Below are 17,273 nucleotides of genomic sequence, written 5' to 3' on the forward strand. Positions count from 1 at the left end.
TGTCGCCCAGCGGCGACGGTGACCCTTCACCAGCAGTCGGGCGATTTAGGCACAGCGGTTGTGCCTGTCTGTCTCTCTTGGGCGGGCGGTTTTTCTCTTCACTTCGCGGCCGGCCCTGTACTTTGAGCCCAAGAAAAGCGCCCCGCGGCGGATAGGTTAGTTGGCCGATCATCTGGGGAGAAGCAGTGTGTTGTTTCCCCCGCCGGATTCAGCTCATTGCAGGAACAATGGCTTCACCGGGAGTGCAGCCGTTCGGAGAGAGCAGTCTTCCTCCTGCGCGCAAATGACTCTGCCTCGAAAGAATAGCACGTCTGGGATGAAGGGGGCTGCACGGCGCGCTGCGTGGAGGGCGAACGATTTCACGCCGCGAAAGCGTCGCGCTCTCCGTGGACAAAAGATGCTGGGGGCGTTTGGTACTACGTGCCCCGGCGCGCTAGCGACGACGCTCCCCGGCAAGTGCATCGTTGCGAGGCATTTAGTGCGGCCGGCGATTTTTCTTGGGCGCCCTATTTCGGCGCAACTATCGGTTTCCCGTTGCACTCGGGCTGGCTTTTAGTGCGAACCGGTTGGGCGGCGCTTGCTCCGGGTGCAGTCTGTTTGACGAGGCGCGGCCCTCCTGCGCCCGGCTCCAGTGAAATCTGGAAGGGACGATGAATGAGATGATTGGGTGAAAAGAATAATGGAGTAAATGGGGCAAAAATGGCGGAGGGCACTCTTTTTCTCGGGCCGACTTTCTTTCCCCTGGCTGTAATATATACGACGGCCTCTCCTTCCGGCATGTGTCTTTTTTCTATCTTTAAAATTTGAGCCTGCCCCGGTCCCCTCCCGTGTTACTTGTTTTGTTGCAGTTCCCTTTCGAGGGGCTTTTATCGTGAACAGAGTGGCGCGGCCCTCTCAACTTTTTTTTCCCCTTCTTTGATGGATTTCGCGTCCCGTTTCTGATTTCGCCCTCTGGGTAATTAATCTTCTTCCTTTCCATCCCTCGTCTTCTTTCTTTTCAGGCAGTCAGTCCGACAGCGCACCTCCGCCCTCGTGCCAGAGTATCCCCCGCGTGGTCCCCCTCCGCCTTTTAGCCCCTGTCGCCCAGGCGCCCTTAGCCTTGTCCGTGTGGCGTGGCACAGCGGCCGTCTCGACGCAGCGGGTCCGGCGTCCGGCCGTGACGTGTGCATTTTTCCGGAGCTTGGACGCAGATTTCCGTCCGCGCTAAGGGACGCGGGATAGTGGGCATCTAACCGGAGCCCTCGACCGAGGCGTCTTCCAAAGTCCGGTGTATGTTGTAGACGTGGAGGTCTCCTTTCAGCGCAAGCGGACCCCGTTTATTACTGCTACTTCGCGCCTCGTCGAGACACTCGCTGCTAATGGGCTGCAACGAATTTGTTTGCAGTGCGCCTTTTAAGGGAGCCGCGGTCGGCTTCAGGCCTCGCTTGTTCTGCCGTCGAGCGGGCTCTCCTGCAGCCGCATCTCTCGACCAGCGCGGAGCTTGTGGGCTACTGGCTCCAATTCGAAAATAGGTGCCGGGACGCGTGGTTAAAAAGCCTCTTAGGAACTGGGAAAAATTATGGGGCGTTTGCGGAGCACATTTGTCGCTTTCTTTGGGGCGAGACTTGGTGCTTCCGTTTAGTGGGAATCATTGTGTCCGCTGCGGCGACCGGATTGCGCTCAGGTGGGATCGCGTGGCAGCCGCTGAACGCGTGTGCGTGCGTCGTTGAATAGGGATGCGTTGTCCTTGAGTCTCGCTCCAGGTTCAGTCCACGGGAAGCGGCTTCTGTTAAACGCATTCAGTCATAGCCGCATCGGAGGTAGCGTGCTTCAATAAATACACACGGAAGGTGCCATCGCGAAAATACTGTGTGACAACGTCGCCTGCGTGCATACAGGCCACACAGTTTCGCTTTCTCGGTATGTGGTACCGAGCACGGTACCGAGCAAAGGTACCGTGTTTGCCAAAAGTGATCAGTCGACGCCTTATTCCGAAACCATTACGGTACCCATAAAGACTAAAAACTCTCAAAAGCTGTGCACAAGGGTTCTCCTTACCCTACACAGATTTAGAGCTTCACGGGTGTCATAAACGCTCCGCTCTGCGGCTATAAAACGAGCCCAGTTGCTTGGCTACCTTTGGTGAAGCCGGTACGTGTGATTTTGCGGAGCTCTGCTTTATCCCCTAGCCGACGGAGCGGTCTCACACGGCCTATGCTGGTTGCTATCTGCGCAGACCAGGTGATTGCCAATGAGCGGGGAGTACTCGTCCGCAAAGAGGCTATGCCTTCATTCCCGACCATTCGAGCCAGCCTTGTCCGTGTAGACGCTTTTCGCCTGACCTTTTTTTAATCGCGGCCCCGAGTGAATTCCTCCTCCCTCTTCCACTCTTGATCAGTCGGTTTCCCCGAATCCTGGCGGATTAGTTGTTCCCTCCGGGTCTTGCCGTCACCCATCGCCTTCCTCGCACGCCACTCCGGGAGCCTCTGATTGTCACCCGTTGATGGTGTAACCCACCCGTACCGCTTTTCGACGTCTTCATTCCACTCTTCCTGCGCCGCATTTGAGTGAGTGCATCCTTCGGCGCGGCGCCTGTGGCGTCGTCCATTCGTCTCGGTCGGCTACACGGTCTCGGGAGTGCGGCCCTTTCGCTGTATGTCGTTTTCCTCCTCCTTTCTGTCCAAGGCGCGGCGCGCTCGTTTCCTTCGACCGTTGGGAGGCTTTTTCATTTCTGGCCGTCGACGCTTTCGCGGCGGCGTCTCTTGATAGGCTCGGCCAGCGTGCGGTGCATTGCCGAGGTCAATTTCCATAGGCCGCGAAGGCGGAGCTCGAACGTGGACCTAGCGCCAGCGGCATGAGTAATGCTGAGGAACTCATGTGCTAAAGTCAAGTGTGCGGACAAACACAAATAAGCGAAAAATAATTGGTTACTTATTTGTGGTTTACGACATTTTAAAGCACGATTTTGGGTACTTGTTTTAAAAATGTTTTCGTTTTATACATTTCATCGCAAATTAGTTTTTTTTATGTAAAAAATATATTTGTGTTGGCGTTCCCTCTCTGCAGCGGGCATTCTGCGGCTTGCTTTCCGCTAGGTGCTGGCCTTGGCCAATCCTATCTCGTGACTTCGTTGTGTCCGGCTGCTCGGCGTCAATTTAAAGCGCTTGGTTACTTGTTGTCCTCGTGCTACGTGCGCGCGCTTGGTTTGTGCCGTACCAGCCACAGTTCCCGTCGTACGGTTTTCACGGGGCCTTCGGGAAGACGGTGCGGTTCGAGACGAAGTGCGCGTATAGCAAGCGAACAACTGGTGCTCCACAGGAAAGCTGCTCCCCTGGCATCAGATTGGAACGGTAGGGTGTTACTGTCGCTTTAGTGCTGCGGGATGCTGTTGCCACTGGGGACCTATACCGGCCGGGGAGATATCTTTAACGTCATTGTGGGAGTTGTCAGGTGTGACTTTCGGGTGATCGCTAATTTTTATTCATTTCCTGGCACCAGCAGTGGGATTGGATTATTGTGGTTTGTGGTGACTGTACTGAGTGATATATTTCATGAAAATTATCTCCCTAGTTAGTCTCCTGGAGCAAGAACACCAGGTGGTCAAAATTATCTGGAGCCTTGGGGCGTTAAAACCCATAAAACATACGTTTCCTTCGACTGCAAGCTCACTGTTCGTATTTGTTTATTGTCCCGTACCTTCCCTTGCTTTCTCATTTTGTTTGATCTAGATTTTGTTTCATTTTGGCCTGCGTAATTTCATTGTATACGAAAACGTCTGTTCTGCATGCGTTCTAAAAGGCAGCCCCAATTTCACCGGGACAGTGCGTCGTAGCTTACAGCACTCTTATGTTATGCAGAGCAAGCGACTAGCTCATCCTTTATTCGCGCAAAATTTAAACCTGTCTCGTGGGTTAGTTAAGCAACCTCTTGTTAATTGTGTCAGTATTCCGAGTCGTGGGTTGTGGTTTTCGACTAACAAATTATGACTGGTTAAAATTCTGCACCATTGACATTTTTTATGTGAGCTAAATTCAATAGATACAATTCGATGGCAGACCACTGCTCGTTAACTCGGGTGCTAAAGAGCGGGACCTTCTGAAAGAGCAGTCGATGGGCGCCGCCATATTGGGCTGACCTCGTAGTGCAGGGAGAGTTGAGGATTTAACTCCCCCAGGTTCTCCCCACAGCCCAGAAACTGGTTTTCCCCAAGGGTCGTGCGGTAACACCTTGAAATTCAGCGCGACACACGAGGCGAAGGAAAAACACACAACAAACGCTGACTGTCTAAAAGAAAGAAAGAAAGCAGGGTAGTCGGCGCTCGTCGTTTCTTTTTTTTCGTCTTGCCAAGTGTGTCGCGCTGAACCTCGAGACGTTCGAGGATTTATTTCTCCCGCCAAAGATGATGTGCTGTGACGTCATTATTTAGTAGTGCACACAGTTTGAAGGGGGCGCTGGCTCTGCACCATAAGCCGCGCAAACGCCGCTGCTGCTCTTGTGCGCGGGGTCGTTTGCGCCACTCCGATTGGATTGGTCCGGGCGGTTGGGCGCGAAGGCTGTTGGGTTTCGGGGCGCTCATCAGGCGCGTTAATGAGGGAGGCGACCATTGTGCGCCTGCAGCCCATCGACGCGCGGCAGTGTCGGCTTAATTTCGCCCCGGCCCGCTGAGACCGCCGAAAGCCCTCTGCTGCGGCAGCCAAGGTGGCGTGGGTGGGGCGTTTGAAATTTCCAACGCTGGCGCTGCTCGGAACTGCATGGGCAGCGCTCGTGGGGCTCGGCCGCTTGCAGGGAGCCGATTTCTTTTTCTTTTCGCGGAGTGGCCGTTTTTCCGAGCGAGGTAGAAATCCCGCCGAATTTGTGCTTAATGCTCGCCTTTATGAGAATTAATGGCGTTTTCCCGGCGGGGCTTGGGATGTCTTATCGCTGAGATTTAAGGCCCAGCGAAACAAACGACGCGTGTGTGCGCAGCCTTGGCCGGCGCTTGCTTCTACACGGCGCGTGTCGTTAAAGCAGCGACGCTTGTCCGTCGGCCGCAGGAGCTGCACGGAGATCGATCTTTTAAAGCACGCACGCGAGCGCGCCGTGAAATTTGCCGCTAGGTTCCGTGGCTACTGGGCGCCCGTCCCCCGGATTTAGCCCCTCCGCATTAAAGTCTCCGAAAGCCGGCCATAAACTCGCGGGGAAATAAAACCTCCGATGGCGGACGCTTCTGTTGTCGACGGGCGCTCACCCAGCACTGTCTCGAAAAAGATGTCGATTGAGTGAAGGGTCGCTCCGCTTCCTTGCGTCCTCACTGCCTTAGCTTGAGGATTGATTGTCGATTATCGGGCCCGCGTGGGGTTCTAGTGGAATTGCCCTACGAGCGGGTTGGACTGCGTGTTTCCTCCGCGTTCCATGCGCGATCCTCGAGTCTTGTTTCAAACTTCAAAATACGCCGTTGTCAATGTGCTGCAAATGTATGGGTGCCTTCTCATCGGTAGCTCTGCGTCCCTCATTCACGAGTCCCGTCCCTGGCATCCGTGGCCCTAGCATTATAATGTCCCTTACCACAAATTTCGCCGTCCGCCGGCGTCCATGGCACGAAATTCATCAGTGACGTCAGCAGTAGACAGCAAGATAGTGACGTCCACAGCGGAGAAGGAAGAATAAAATTTATTCCGAGGATGCGGGAAATTGAACCAAGGACCGTCAGATTGTGAGGCGAGCATGCAACCCATAGGCCCCAAAACCGCGTTACTTTTTGACGAATATAGGTGAACTTAGTGCATGAATTTCCTTTCTGATGTGTGCTTACGAGTTGGTGTGTCTTTGCAGAGGAAGGAATCCTTAATGAACCTCGCAACAGAGCTCACGATGAGGCTATGCTTTTGCATTCAAAGCACGTAAACAGTCTCAAGTGCCGTCCGTAATTTTTTTCATTTCCAATAAAGTTCACTGCTGCCAAAATGACGTTCAAAAAGCTGCAGCAGGATAACAAAGTACTGTCAGGTTGATTCGATGGGGCGCTTGAAAAAAGCGCTGGGACGGCTTTACTTGTCAATTCTGCAGAGGCTAGGCGGAAGAGGGAAGGAGCCGGGCTTTTCTCCTACGAAAGTGGGCATGCGCATGCTGGGAAGTCTCTTGCTCGATATTAGACAGCTGCTGTATTATCGCCGCTCGCGTGCCAAAACGTTGAGCTCGGTTGTTACGAGCGGTCGGCTTCCGCGTCGGCACGCTCCGCAAAACGCCGTCTGGGCAGTCGCGGCTTGACGATGTTTGCGGCGTCTGTTTAATAGGAGAGAGACCTCTGTCGGCTTTCTCTCGCTCGTGCAGTCGCCCAGTTCGCATTCGCTGGTTGTGGGAACTCTCTGCATTCGATTTGGGGGCCACCTGGGTCCGCACTCTCGCCTACCAGGAGGGGAAACATTCTCTCCCCGTTGGCTGGACGGGAACGCCGCGATAAATTTCGCCCGTCTCCTTCTTTTGTGCGGGCAACAAAGAGCAGCGGGCTGTGCGCGGGAACGGCGCCGGTAAAAGTGGCCTGGCGCGGGACACTGTCGTGCTCTTTGCGAAAGATAATTAATTTGGGCGCGCGCGTCGAGAATTTTTAATCAGGCGTCGCTCGCTCCAGCGCCGATGCCAATTAGAAGGCTAGCGGAACAGCGCTGCCATATTCGGCGTGAATAGTGTTTTCTTTCTCCTCCCGGCCGCCCCCGCTCTCTCTGGGGCCCTGACCCCCCCCCCCCCCCCCCCCCCCCCCCCCCTCCGCGTCTCAATTTGCGTCCGCCCTGGCTGTTCTTCATCTACCCTTCGCGTCGTAATTTTTCACGGCCGTGTCTCTTTTCACCGCGCCGGGGTAATTCATTGCTCTTCTCTTCTTTCGCGTACACACACCGCCGGGAGTCTTTTCATTTGGCCACTGTTTGGGCACCGAAGTCTATCGCTGTGACCCCTAATGAGGGCCCGAGAATGCTCGGCTTTTGTGTACCTGGTGATGAATTCAGAAAGCGCGGTACTGCCGTTCTCCGAGGCAGTGTCCAGGCGGTTGGCAGCAGGCCGAGGGAGGAGGCGGAGCTGTCCCGGGAGTATCAACGTGCGCCGCGCTTCTGGCGTTCCTTTGGCTGTCCTCCTCCACCGCTGTGAAACTTTCGAAACTGCACCGCTCCGCGGCCTTCCTGCGGTTCTCTCGACATTTAAGCTTGCTTGGCAGCATTGCGAGCTTCGATTTTGAAGTGGCGAAATTGAGGCCACTTTCGAGTTACGGTAGGAGTGAGGGGAAGGAAGTGACCAGCGTACTTTTATCGCACCGTTGCTATTAAGTATGAGCCCCTACAAAGATGCGCGCAGAGCGCTCAAGAGGCGTTTTGAAGAGCTTGGCGGCGTCTGATGAACGCGCGTTCCGCCCGATGACATTGACTGCGGCAAAGAACACAAAGGCTGGCAACTGCACAGAAAGTGCGAGGTGGAGGCCAAGAAAGCTTTTCTTAACTGATAACCTAACACTTCTTCTCATAATTAGATTTTTAAACCATATTGGTCACTTCAATTGTGCGAGCAACCAGAGCCAGGGAGGTGACCTGCGCCGTTCTAGGTCAGGGGCACCGAGAATTTCGCTGATAAAGCATTTTCGCATTTTGAAGCATGAAACCCTGAAGTACTGCTGCCAGCCATCTTCTTGAAGATAAAAAAAAAAAAAACAGCTGGCACAAAGGTCTAGGTGAAGAATGTATTAAAAACGCAGCCGTACTGCATGTGTGCGGCATCATCACCTGTGTTGTCCGTGTCTATGCCCACGTTTGCTTCGTACTCCGGGAGCCCACCGGAAGCAAGTGGCCTCATTGCCCAACTCTGCTGGTCCACTTACGCGTAGTCACTTTGTCTTCGAAGCGTTTAATTCCACTCTCGCCTGGTGCTTCTGACTTCTCTGTGTTGAATGAAGCCCTGCGTGGCGTGGGCACCCCAGCGGCGCCCGCCGGGGGCAGTTCGCGCCCGCCCTTCCAAACTGGGGACATCGATCGGAGACATGGGCGCGCGCCCAAGGGTCTCTGCGCCGTCGAACAGCTCCGGACGCGAAGCCTGTTGGAACGCCGCTGCTCGAATCGTCGCGCGCTTTCTTTCGCTTGCGCGCGGCCTCCCTCCCTCCCTTCCGTACCGGGTCGCACTGTCATTCGCTGGCGATATTTATTGGCCGAGTACGAAGCAGTCTGCCAACTCGCCGCTGTTGTTAGCGCGTTAACGCAGTTGCTCTTCTTACGCTGTGTCGCAAGAAGGCCCGCCTAATTATCTTGCGAAACGCCGGTTATCGTGAGCTCCCGGAGTCGGTGGAAGCTTGTAACGAAACGCGCCTCTCTCATCCTCCGCTAGGGTTTCGCTGAGAGCACAGTGTCGAAATACTGTGTGTCGCTACTTGTGGACAGGAAACGCGGTTCGCAGGCGGCAATCAAGATCGGAATTTCCAACTTTCTTTCCTAACATTCACGGAGGTAGGCCGCTATTTTTTCTTTGTGTACCCTCCCGACTTGGTCGAAATTTTCGTGGAGTAGCCTTTTTGATGTTATAATCAGCGCACTCAGGCATTCGTGGTGCTTGCGTCTCTATTTCTCTCTCTAAATTCGCTCACCTGCATTTCTCTCACGGTCACTGTTTCGCCGCATCAGGGTCGGGAGCAGACCGGCATTTTCTCCTCCCGGTTCAGCAGGGAAAACATGGCTGGAAGGAAGGGCCGTCCTGTTGACGCACGTGCTCTAAAGCGAAACGTTTCGCTGCGAAAATAGCGTGGTAGCCGTGCAAGTTGTTTTGGCCAGGCCCCTTTGCAGACGCCTTCACTTTCAATTTGAGTGTGGTGTCGCGTTTCTCGTCGTTTCGCGGATGGCGCGCGCAGATGCGGCTACGTCACGCCGCCGACTCCGGAGTTCTGGGGCCATCCCTGGTTTCGGTCGTGTCGGACGCGCAGTCAACAGTCGCGCTGTTCCGAGGCGCCGTAAGTTAAAGAAAGCGACGGAAGGGATTCGGAGCCTTCGAGAGAAGTTGCGAAGGGCGTCATTTTATGTCGGTCGAGCATTTTCGCCGAGCCGATTAATGCCTGTTCGGGAGGCGTGCTTTCGCGGGCGCCGCCATCTCCGCTTTCGAGCGTGAGGTCCGGTCGTCCCTCTGACCCGCCCGTCTCCTAAACAGGCCGCCTTGCGGCGCTGCTCGGTCTGTGCCTATAAGGGTTGCGACCCCCGCCTCCCTCCCCCGAGGATCGTTAATTTCCCGCCGCCGTTAGCCGGTGCTTGAGCGGACTCTGCGGAACACATCGGAAACAAGCGTCGCTTCGTGTTAGCCTCCACTTCTGTGCGTTGTGCCCTGGCTGTTGTTTAAACGAGAGCGTTGGGGGCATTTCTTGTATCTCGGCGCGGACCTTTCGGCTTCGAAGCGCAAAGGGCGCCGTCTACCCGGTTGCGCGTCGCTGTCCGTCGGAGTCTGGGGAGCTTTTAGGCCGCTAGTGTGTCTTCCGTTTTATTGTCGCCCGAGGTGGCCATTGTGATCTTCTTTCCTCTGCCGGACACTGATATTGTGCAGCACTGTGTGTTTAAGCTGGAAAAAAAAAAAAAAGAACAGTATTTCGGAGGGTTTTTCTTCTCAGCTGGCACGCCCCGGGTTATGAGCTGGGGCTCCGTATATCAGGAGCTCCGAGGGACGCATTGGAAAGAGAAATCGCATCGCTGGCGGGGTTTGATTAGCGCTCTCCTGCTCAGCCCAGCGCCGGGCTCGTGCGGCGGCTGGGGCCGCACGTTGCGGCCGTCAGCCCGGTCCCCTGTTCTCTCCAGCAGCAGTCGGTTTATGGTCGGGGCGAGACGACTGCGCACTGCCGAGGAGGAGCTCTTGCCATGCTGTCGAAAGGAACGCGCTAGGAGTCTCCCAACTTTTTGTATTAGTCCGGACCACGTTTTCCGCCACCGCCCCTTTAGCAAATTGCAGCGTACCGAAGGAACTACTTTCGCGGCACCGTCGTCGCGTCTTTGTATGGCCGACGTCTTGGCAGCGAACCCTGTGACCCTGGGTGGTCGGTTGCGCAGATACGCGAACGCCCTTCGCCGTTCCGTTCCTGCGTGCCAGTCGGCGTCAACATACAGCTGTCGCGTGACCACCGCGTGGGCATAGCCGGTGCATCGCGCTAACTTGGTCCTTATTGGTTGGGACGCGCGGTCACATCAAGACGGCGCCTTGAAACGCCGCTCCAGATTACATCCTGAAATGACTGCATGGCGCGGCATCCTGGATGCAGCATCCGCCGCCGCCTTGTGGGAGGAGGGCCATGGGTGCAGCCGAATTTGAACGCAGCTAGCCTGCTGGAAGCCAGGGCCACAAACGCGCGGCGAGTCGTAGAAGGGACGAAAATTGTCGGGCCGCATTCACTCGTAACCGTCCATGGCAGCAGTACTCAAAGCAAGTGCAGCCATTGCAAAAGCGCCATGCGAATCTCACTAATAATCCACGTTACCAGCGGTGTAATCTCCATTTATTTTGCGGCGAGAGTTGCTTATGGAACCCCGCCCTAGTGGTCGTGTAATTGAAGCTCGTTGTTTAGAAATCTGCAAGCCAAGGCGAGAGAGAGAGATTATGTGATACACAGGCTATGCGGGACGCCGTGGTGGACGGCTCCGGATTAATTTCGACCGCGTGGAGTACTCCGGCATCGCGCAGCGCGCGAGCGTTTTTGTATTCCGGAAATGCGGCTGCCGCGGCTTTGGCGGCGGTGGTAGAAACATTTATTTAAGGTCAGTTATCGCCGTCCGTGATGGGCGGACACCTCAATCCCGGGCTCTTGCCGAATGTCTGAACCATACCGTAGACTACTGTTTCTTTTTTTAGATTTGTTGTTTCTTTCCGTGCACGGGGCAGTCTGTTTCCCTCCCCTCCCACATTTCACCTTCACTCGCAGACAAACTTGTTTCCGGGTACGTCGCATATATAGCTCTCGCTGTAAAACACCCGCTTGTTGTGCTACAGGCATTTAAGAACCCCAGGTTCCAATTCTTTTTCTTTGCGACGACAAAGCGACCCTGCAACGAACTTCTTTAAACCAGGGCACAAGGCGGTCGCGACCAGAGCTACTGGCGTTTTCGTCGCAAAGAAATCTGCCAGTTTTTGTTTTCCTTTGCCGAAAACGCAGTGCACTTTGAAACAGCGCGTGAGTGGGGCCTGTAAGGATGACTGTTCTCGTTATGCTCCGCGCGCCTCTTGCCTTGAGTGCGAGGCTGCGGATTAATATTTCGGGCTACTTTTCGCACGAGCGAGAACAAATTCTGTGAGAGGCTGAGCGGATTCATTGTGCATGCATGGCCGGGCATTAAAGAAGGGCCGAGACCCATTGATCCGGTTTTCTGTTTTGCGCGCAATATCGAGCGGAGCTCTCTCTCGGTTCATTAAAATTCATTGCGCGCGCTGTCTTTTCCCGCCCGACATCAGTCGACATCGTAAACGCCATTGTTGCGCTCGCGGAGTCGTGCGCAAAAAATCGCGACGGCTTGCACGCCTTCACCGCCTCGCAGTCATCCTCATGCGGGGCGCGCGCCGATGAACGCGGGCGTTTACGACAATTCCAACCTGTTGCCGCGTCAAAGCTTCGGTTGGGCGGTGGTTGCGCGTGTGCGTACCGTGTGCACGCGCAGTTGCTGCTTGGGGGCGCGGTAACGGTAAGCCTATATAGTGGGATTAGAAAGCAGTGGCAAAGGGGGCCCTCCTGCCAATGGCGTCGGCCGGTTAATCCCATTTCGCAGGCGCGATTACCGGTGATTGCACGCTGTGCTCGCGGTCGACTTTTTATGGCAATGCAGTAAAGGCTGGTCAGAAAAGAGAAGGAGACGGTCCTTGGTCCCCAAGCGTTGGGACCACTGAAGTCTCTACATCAGCTTCTGGTCTAGGGACTTCACTCGGCACAGGCAACCCTGTATCCTCTCTCAACTACTCCCTCTTCACCCTCCGCGCTCCTAGCCCGAACAACCCGCTCTCAGCGGCACAGGGACGAAGGACCGTCTTCTTCCCTTACCTGCCAAGCCTTTGCTGCACTTCAACCGCGACGTCGTGCGAACCCGTCGACGCCGTTGGCATGCCGCGGCCCTTCGTTTTCGGGTTTTATTTTTTCGGACTTCAGGGGTAAAAATCGGGCGATGCTTTTTTTTTTTAGCTGAAATTGGCGTGCAAATCGCGTTGTCCTGCAAAAATTTTCGTAGCGTTTTTTTTTTTTTTTTTTGGGGGGGGGGGGGGTAGATTTTTTTTGTAGCAGACAATTTGCTGTAAACCCTCGTGTTTGTGTGTTTTGTGCAAAATGTTCGTGTTTGCTGATTAATTCCTAAAAATGTACTAAAAACTTTTAATCGTTTTTTTTTTTTCGAGTGTATTAGAATTATTTCGTCGCTTATCTGCATCGTCATTGCTTGCGTACGCTGTAGAAAGAAATTTGCACCCTCGAGGCCGGGATACATGTGGCGTTTTTTTTTTTTTTTTTTACGAAGTTCGCGCGGCAGAAAACGTCGCGGCGGCGCTACGGTCGGTGGCGGTGGAAAATATATTCATTGGTCAAGTGGCTGGCGATATGTGGAGCGAGGAAGTGCCGGCGGCGCGCCACCGCGTATCCCGCCGCGCGAAAGAAAATGTGATCAAGTCTCAAATACCACTGAGCGAGGCCAAATCACTAAAATTCATTTCGACACCATTGCACTAATTTTAGCTCGCGTGCATAGCAGTCTGTTAGGATTTGCGTGCTCGAATGCATAAAGTCGCGGTTACCAGCGGCCGGGTTTTCTTCGATGACTTTCGCATCAGGACAGAAACACAGGCATTTCGATGCGGGATTAGGTCGTGCTCTCTCTCCCAGAAAAAAAAAAAAAAAAAGCTACGTTTCATGCTTGATGAAGTGTTTATTTTTACGATACTAACTTTTTCTTGCCGAAATCACTACGTTGCTCGTCGGCCATGTTGGCGGCGCAGGCACAAGCAGTCAGGCCAGGCCAGAAAAGCGGACTTTCTGAGCTGCTATTTGTGATATTTTCGAAGGTGGAAGTCAGACTCCAGCCGTCCCGATGCACACACAACCGTGTTTATCCCATCCTCGTCACCAATGTGATATTTTCGAAGGTGGAAGTCAGATTCCCGTCCCGATGCACACACAACTCATTTGTTCAAACATACAATCATATATATAACGAACAACAGAAGCGCCCCCTGGGGAATAAAGAATTGAAAATGAAAACGAAACTGAATACAACACTATTGGCCATGTCTGCCGCTGCTTCTGGTCTCGCTGGATGCCAACCTGCCACTGCAACCTTTGCATCGGGCGAGGGAGTTGTCTAAACGCTTCCTCTCTGGACTGTCGGAAACCGGTTCCCCCGCCGCTTCTACCTTGCTAGCGCGAGGCGCTCACGAGAGTCCAGTGAACAGTATGGCAGCGCCCAGGGAGCCCTTATTGTAAAGGTCTTTCTTACGTGTTTTCTTCTTTCAAAGGAGGCGTTAGACATCAGAATACATGGAGCACCTCGTCGTATTCCCCGATGACCGCTCAATAATTTATAATTGCATTTCTTATCTCCTGCTGTTTTGGTTTCATCACCCGAGCGACGAGTGTGACATGCAGCTGACCTTTTTAGGCATGCAAAAACTGCAGTGTAACTGCTGATACGTCGTTTGTTGCTATTCTAGCTTTTTAAGCAGGCAGGTGTGAGTGAGTGCTGCCGTGAGTTTTAATTACGTATCAGCGTTTATGTTGGAGTTTTTGCGTGCCTCACGTAACCTGAAGTTAACTACATGCCACAGTCATCGTTAGGTTGATGACCGAAGCAGCATGCATGAGAGACGAAATTCAGTTATAGATTATTTAGCGGTCGTAGGCGAATATCTTGTTGACATCCATGTATTGCCATGTCTAACGCATCATTTGAAAGAAGAAAAAAGACACTCAATAAAATTAGGTGTCTGTGGTCCTTTAAGGCTGCGATCCCACGCTTGCGCTGCCACTGGTCATTTTCACAATGTTTGCGCGATATCTGTGGCCCTCCTGCTTGCAATAGATGAACAAATTTTAACTCATTACAATGAGAAATGTATTCACCTTTTAACGGTATGCGTTGTGAATACCAGTTGCTCTTGACACGAGTGGAGTGAACAAAAAACCGAGTGCATAAAACGAAACCTTTGTTCGTCTCTTGCTTGCATCACGTTTTCTGGGTAAGCTACTGCACCAGTAAGAGGCTGCTTCTGTAGCGTTTAAGTATCTCGGTAAATATGGTGGAGGTTTTGGTTCCAGTTGATAGTCGTTTAGAATCGGCGCTCGTAAGGCCAAAAATGATCAACGTGACACATATCAGAGGCTCTAGCTTCAGCTTTAATTTACAGAACGCAAGCATATCTGGCACACTTGTAGATTGTGTGTATTTCGTTAAATGTGCAGCCTTTCCTTGAGCTTCACTGAAAAGTGCTTTAGTTTTAGTTCAGAGTCACCCATCACCACAAAAACGTGATCCAGAGGGGTCTGGAAACTGGGTGCCAGTATGCCAGTTTGCCTGTTTTTAGCGCGGCTTGAGGCCCTGGGCGGTTGTCTATATTTCTGACGGCGTCTCGGATTGAAGAGTGCCGTTTTTCGCCCAGATTAATGTGGAAAACGGTTGAAGGACACCAGTGGCGATGGCGACATGTATGTTCCCTTAGGGGTAGTTGTTAAAACAATCTTTCTTGAGTCGCCTCACAAACTGTCGTGATATCACCAGCTACATCGATTCCTTAGCGCGCGCAGCTGTTCAGAAGAAGAGATGTGCACATACATCCAGGGCACGTGTACTCACTCCTGGTTTCAGTCCTGCTAGTCATTCTAGTCATTGACCACTGGGCATCGCAAACTGCGGCGCCCCTCACAAGCTATGTGCAAGATACGGCTGAACTGTGTCATCGCTGGTCATGTTCAAGCGAAACTGTGCAGGCAGACACACCAAGCGCAACTTGCAGAACCGGTTGCGCATGAGGGCTTCCGTCGGGCTCCTTGTGGGAGCATGTTTTTGGAGGCTGTCTCAGGCGCGCGGGAGCTAGTGTGGCAGCTGGACTTGGACCTGAAGCGAAATACTCTTTGTGACGTCCGCTGTGTCTCTTGCGTGCGTGCAGCCTCGAGGATACGCTACGAGATTACCCAGGGGAACATAGGAGGAGCGTTTGCAGTGAAGAACGAAACTGGCGCCATCTACGTTGCTGGCCCGCTCGACTACGAGACCAGAAAAGAGGTAGGGTACGCCCGCCTGGCTGGGAGCTCCGATTCCTCGCCCCTTCGAATGTTCCTCTGGGTGCTACCTTATTACTTATTTATTTTCCGGAAGGTAATAAAAACCCGATCACCCGCCGCAGCGGCTGCATTTCGATGGAGACGAAATGCGTAAGTGCCCGTGTATGGATGTTTGAGGGCACAATAATGAACCCCAGGTTCTGAGGTACGGCATGCCCTGTAGCCTGCAGTACTTCTTTGGCATGTTAAGAAGTCTCTAGACACCAAATATTTGCTTGTGTGTTTTCTTCTTTCAAATTATGCATCAGGCATTATTATACATGAATCACCCTGTGGTAATGTCCTACGACTAAACTTACAATTGTGTGTTGTGTTACGATTAGGATTTATGGTACATAGGCACTAAACTTACAATTGAATTTCTTTTTGTCGCTGCTACGGTTTCGGTTCAATCTACCGAACAGTGGCATGTTACGTGTAGTTGATCTTTAGGTTACGTGAGGCACGAAAAAAACGGCAGGATAAACGCTGATACGTTGTTTGCTGTCGTTACAGCTATTGAAGCGGCCGGTTTAAGTGTTATAGTGAATTAAGACTACATACGAGCGTTCATACTGCAGTTTTTTTTTTTTTCTCACGTTACCTAAAGGCCAACTACACGGCACAGCCATCATTCTGGTGGTGAAACCGAAACACGAGAGAAGAATTTCAGTTACAAATTATTTAGCGGTTGTTGACGAACACCACGGGCTATCTATGTATTTTTAATGTCTTACGCATCATTTGAAAGAAGAAAACACGCAACTAAATTTAGTTGTCTATAGTCATTTAAGATGTAGCCATGCAGTAAAATTCTGATCTAGGAAGTACTGCTTTGCAGCTTAGTAGTATCTGTTCGCGGTATCTGCCGCTTGCGCAAGAACGAATCTTTGACCAGCAGTGTCACTCTGCGCTTTGCCTGATGTGACACATGCTTTCTGGTTACGACGTCCTGAAACGGACCTTGGCGGGCTGATTAGATAGTGCCAAAAAGTGTTCACTCTGGTATGGTCTTGTGGCTATTTTTTCAGACCACTACTGCTGTTTGTCTCACCATTCCTCTAAAATATTTTCAATCCGGATGCTGATCCTTTATCAGACCTCTCTTTCAGGCTCCCCGTAATGAAATGTTCAGGACACGGGTATCTGTGCTGTTGTACTGCTGTTTTGCCCGTGCATTATGAATCCTGTGCCCGCATGAGTCCCTCAGAGTTTATCTTAGGCATTTCTAGGCGTTTAGCAGTCGATTTACCAGCACAAGTAACAAAATGAAGGCGTGGAACCATCAGACAAAAACGCAAGCGAAAGTTTACTTTTGAAGACTCAGTTATGTTATCTTTGGGATATTGCTCTGGGCTGATGGAGAGAGCGAGGCATCACGTGGGCTGCATCTCTTGATGGCAGCGATGGAACTGCCGCTGAACCGTCACGGTAGCCAGGGCATGACACTTTCACCTTACGATGCATGGCTTCGCGTCTGCGTCTCTACATGCGGTCTGCTTAACCAGTAGTAGTATAAAAGTAGTATAAAACTTTATTCCGCAAAATGGGACGGGGTTTAGGGGTTGGGGTCTTGAGCTGCAGGTGGTGAACCAGTAAACTGTCCTGAGTGGGTGATGGCTGTGAACTAACAATGTTGCGCTAGCTGACGTCGTTTGCTGAGGAAATAGTAGAGCCTTCTTGTCTGCAGAGGGGTATAAGGTGGCGGAGCAATGCCTGAAAACGCACAGTTTGATTCAACGATGTCTGACCGTGTCTCTGGCTACTGACTTTCTTGGTTTAAACCGAATTTCGAAAATTGAATTCGGCATACTTTTCTTTATTTTTCGGATTGAGCCTTACCAACCCCTAGTTATCAATTTAAGGTTACTCATTTTTAGAAGCATATTGCAAGATTTGTTAAGTGCCTTTTATGAGTTTTGTAATGTTTTCTTCCTTTACTCGTTTTTGTTGTTGTTGTTGTTAATTTTATACCTGGTGCTTCTGGGAATCCCGCCACTTTTTTCGAATTGTGAGTTATAAAAATATC

At 52.3% G+C, this 17,273-nt stretch overlaps 1 protein-coding gene across 5 annotated transcripts in view; it reads left to right on the forward strand.

The window, feature by feature from the left end:
- CadN (neural cadherin) overlaps nucleotides 1-17,273 on the forward strand; it is a 248,060-nt gene that overhangs the window by 175,995 nt on the left and 54,792 nt on the right. For all 5 annotated transcript variants that reach the window (XR_016290490.1, XM_089580223.1, XM_089580221.1 and 2 more), the window contains exon 17: nucleotides 15,091-15,206. Coding sequence is in view for 4 of the 5 variants with exons in the window: in XM_089580223.1 (XP_089436349.1) it covers nucleotides 15,091-15,206 (116 nt within the window). In the remaining variant the exon portion in view is untranslated. The remainder of the gene's footprint in view (nucleotides 1-15,090; nucleotides 15,207-17,273) is intronic.

The sequence above is a fragment of the Amblyomma mixtum genome, chromosome 3 (genome assembly GCF_055824585.1).
Source record: "Amblyomma mixtum isolate Tamu chromosome 3, ASM5582458v1, whole genome shotgun sequence".
Classification (NCBI taxonomy): Eukaryota; Metazoa; Arthropoda; class Arachnida; order Ixodida; family Ixodidae; genus Amblyomma; species Amblyomma mixtum.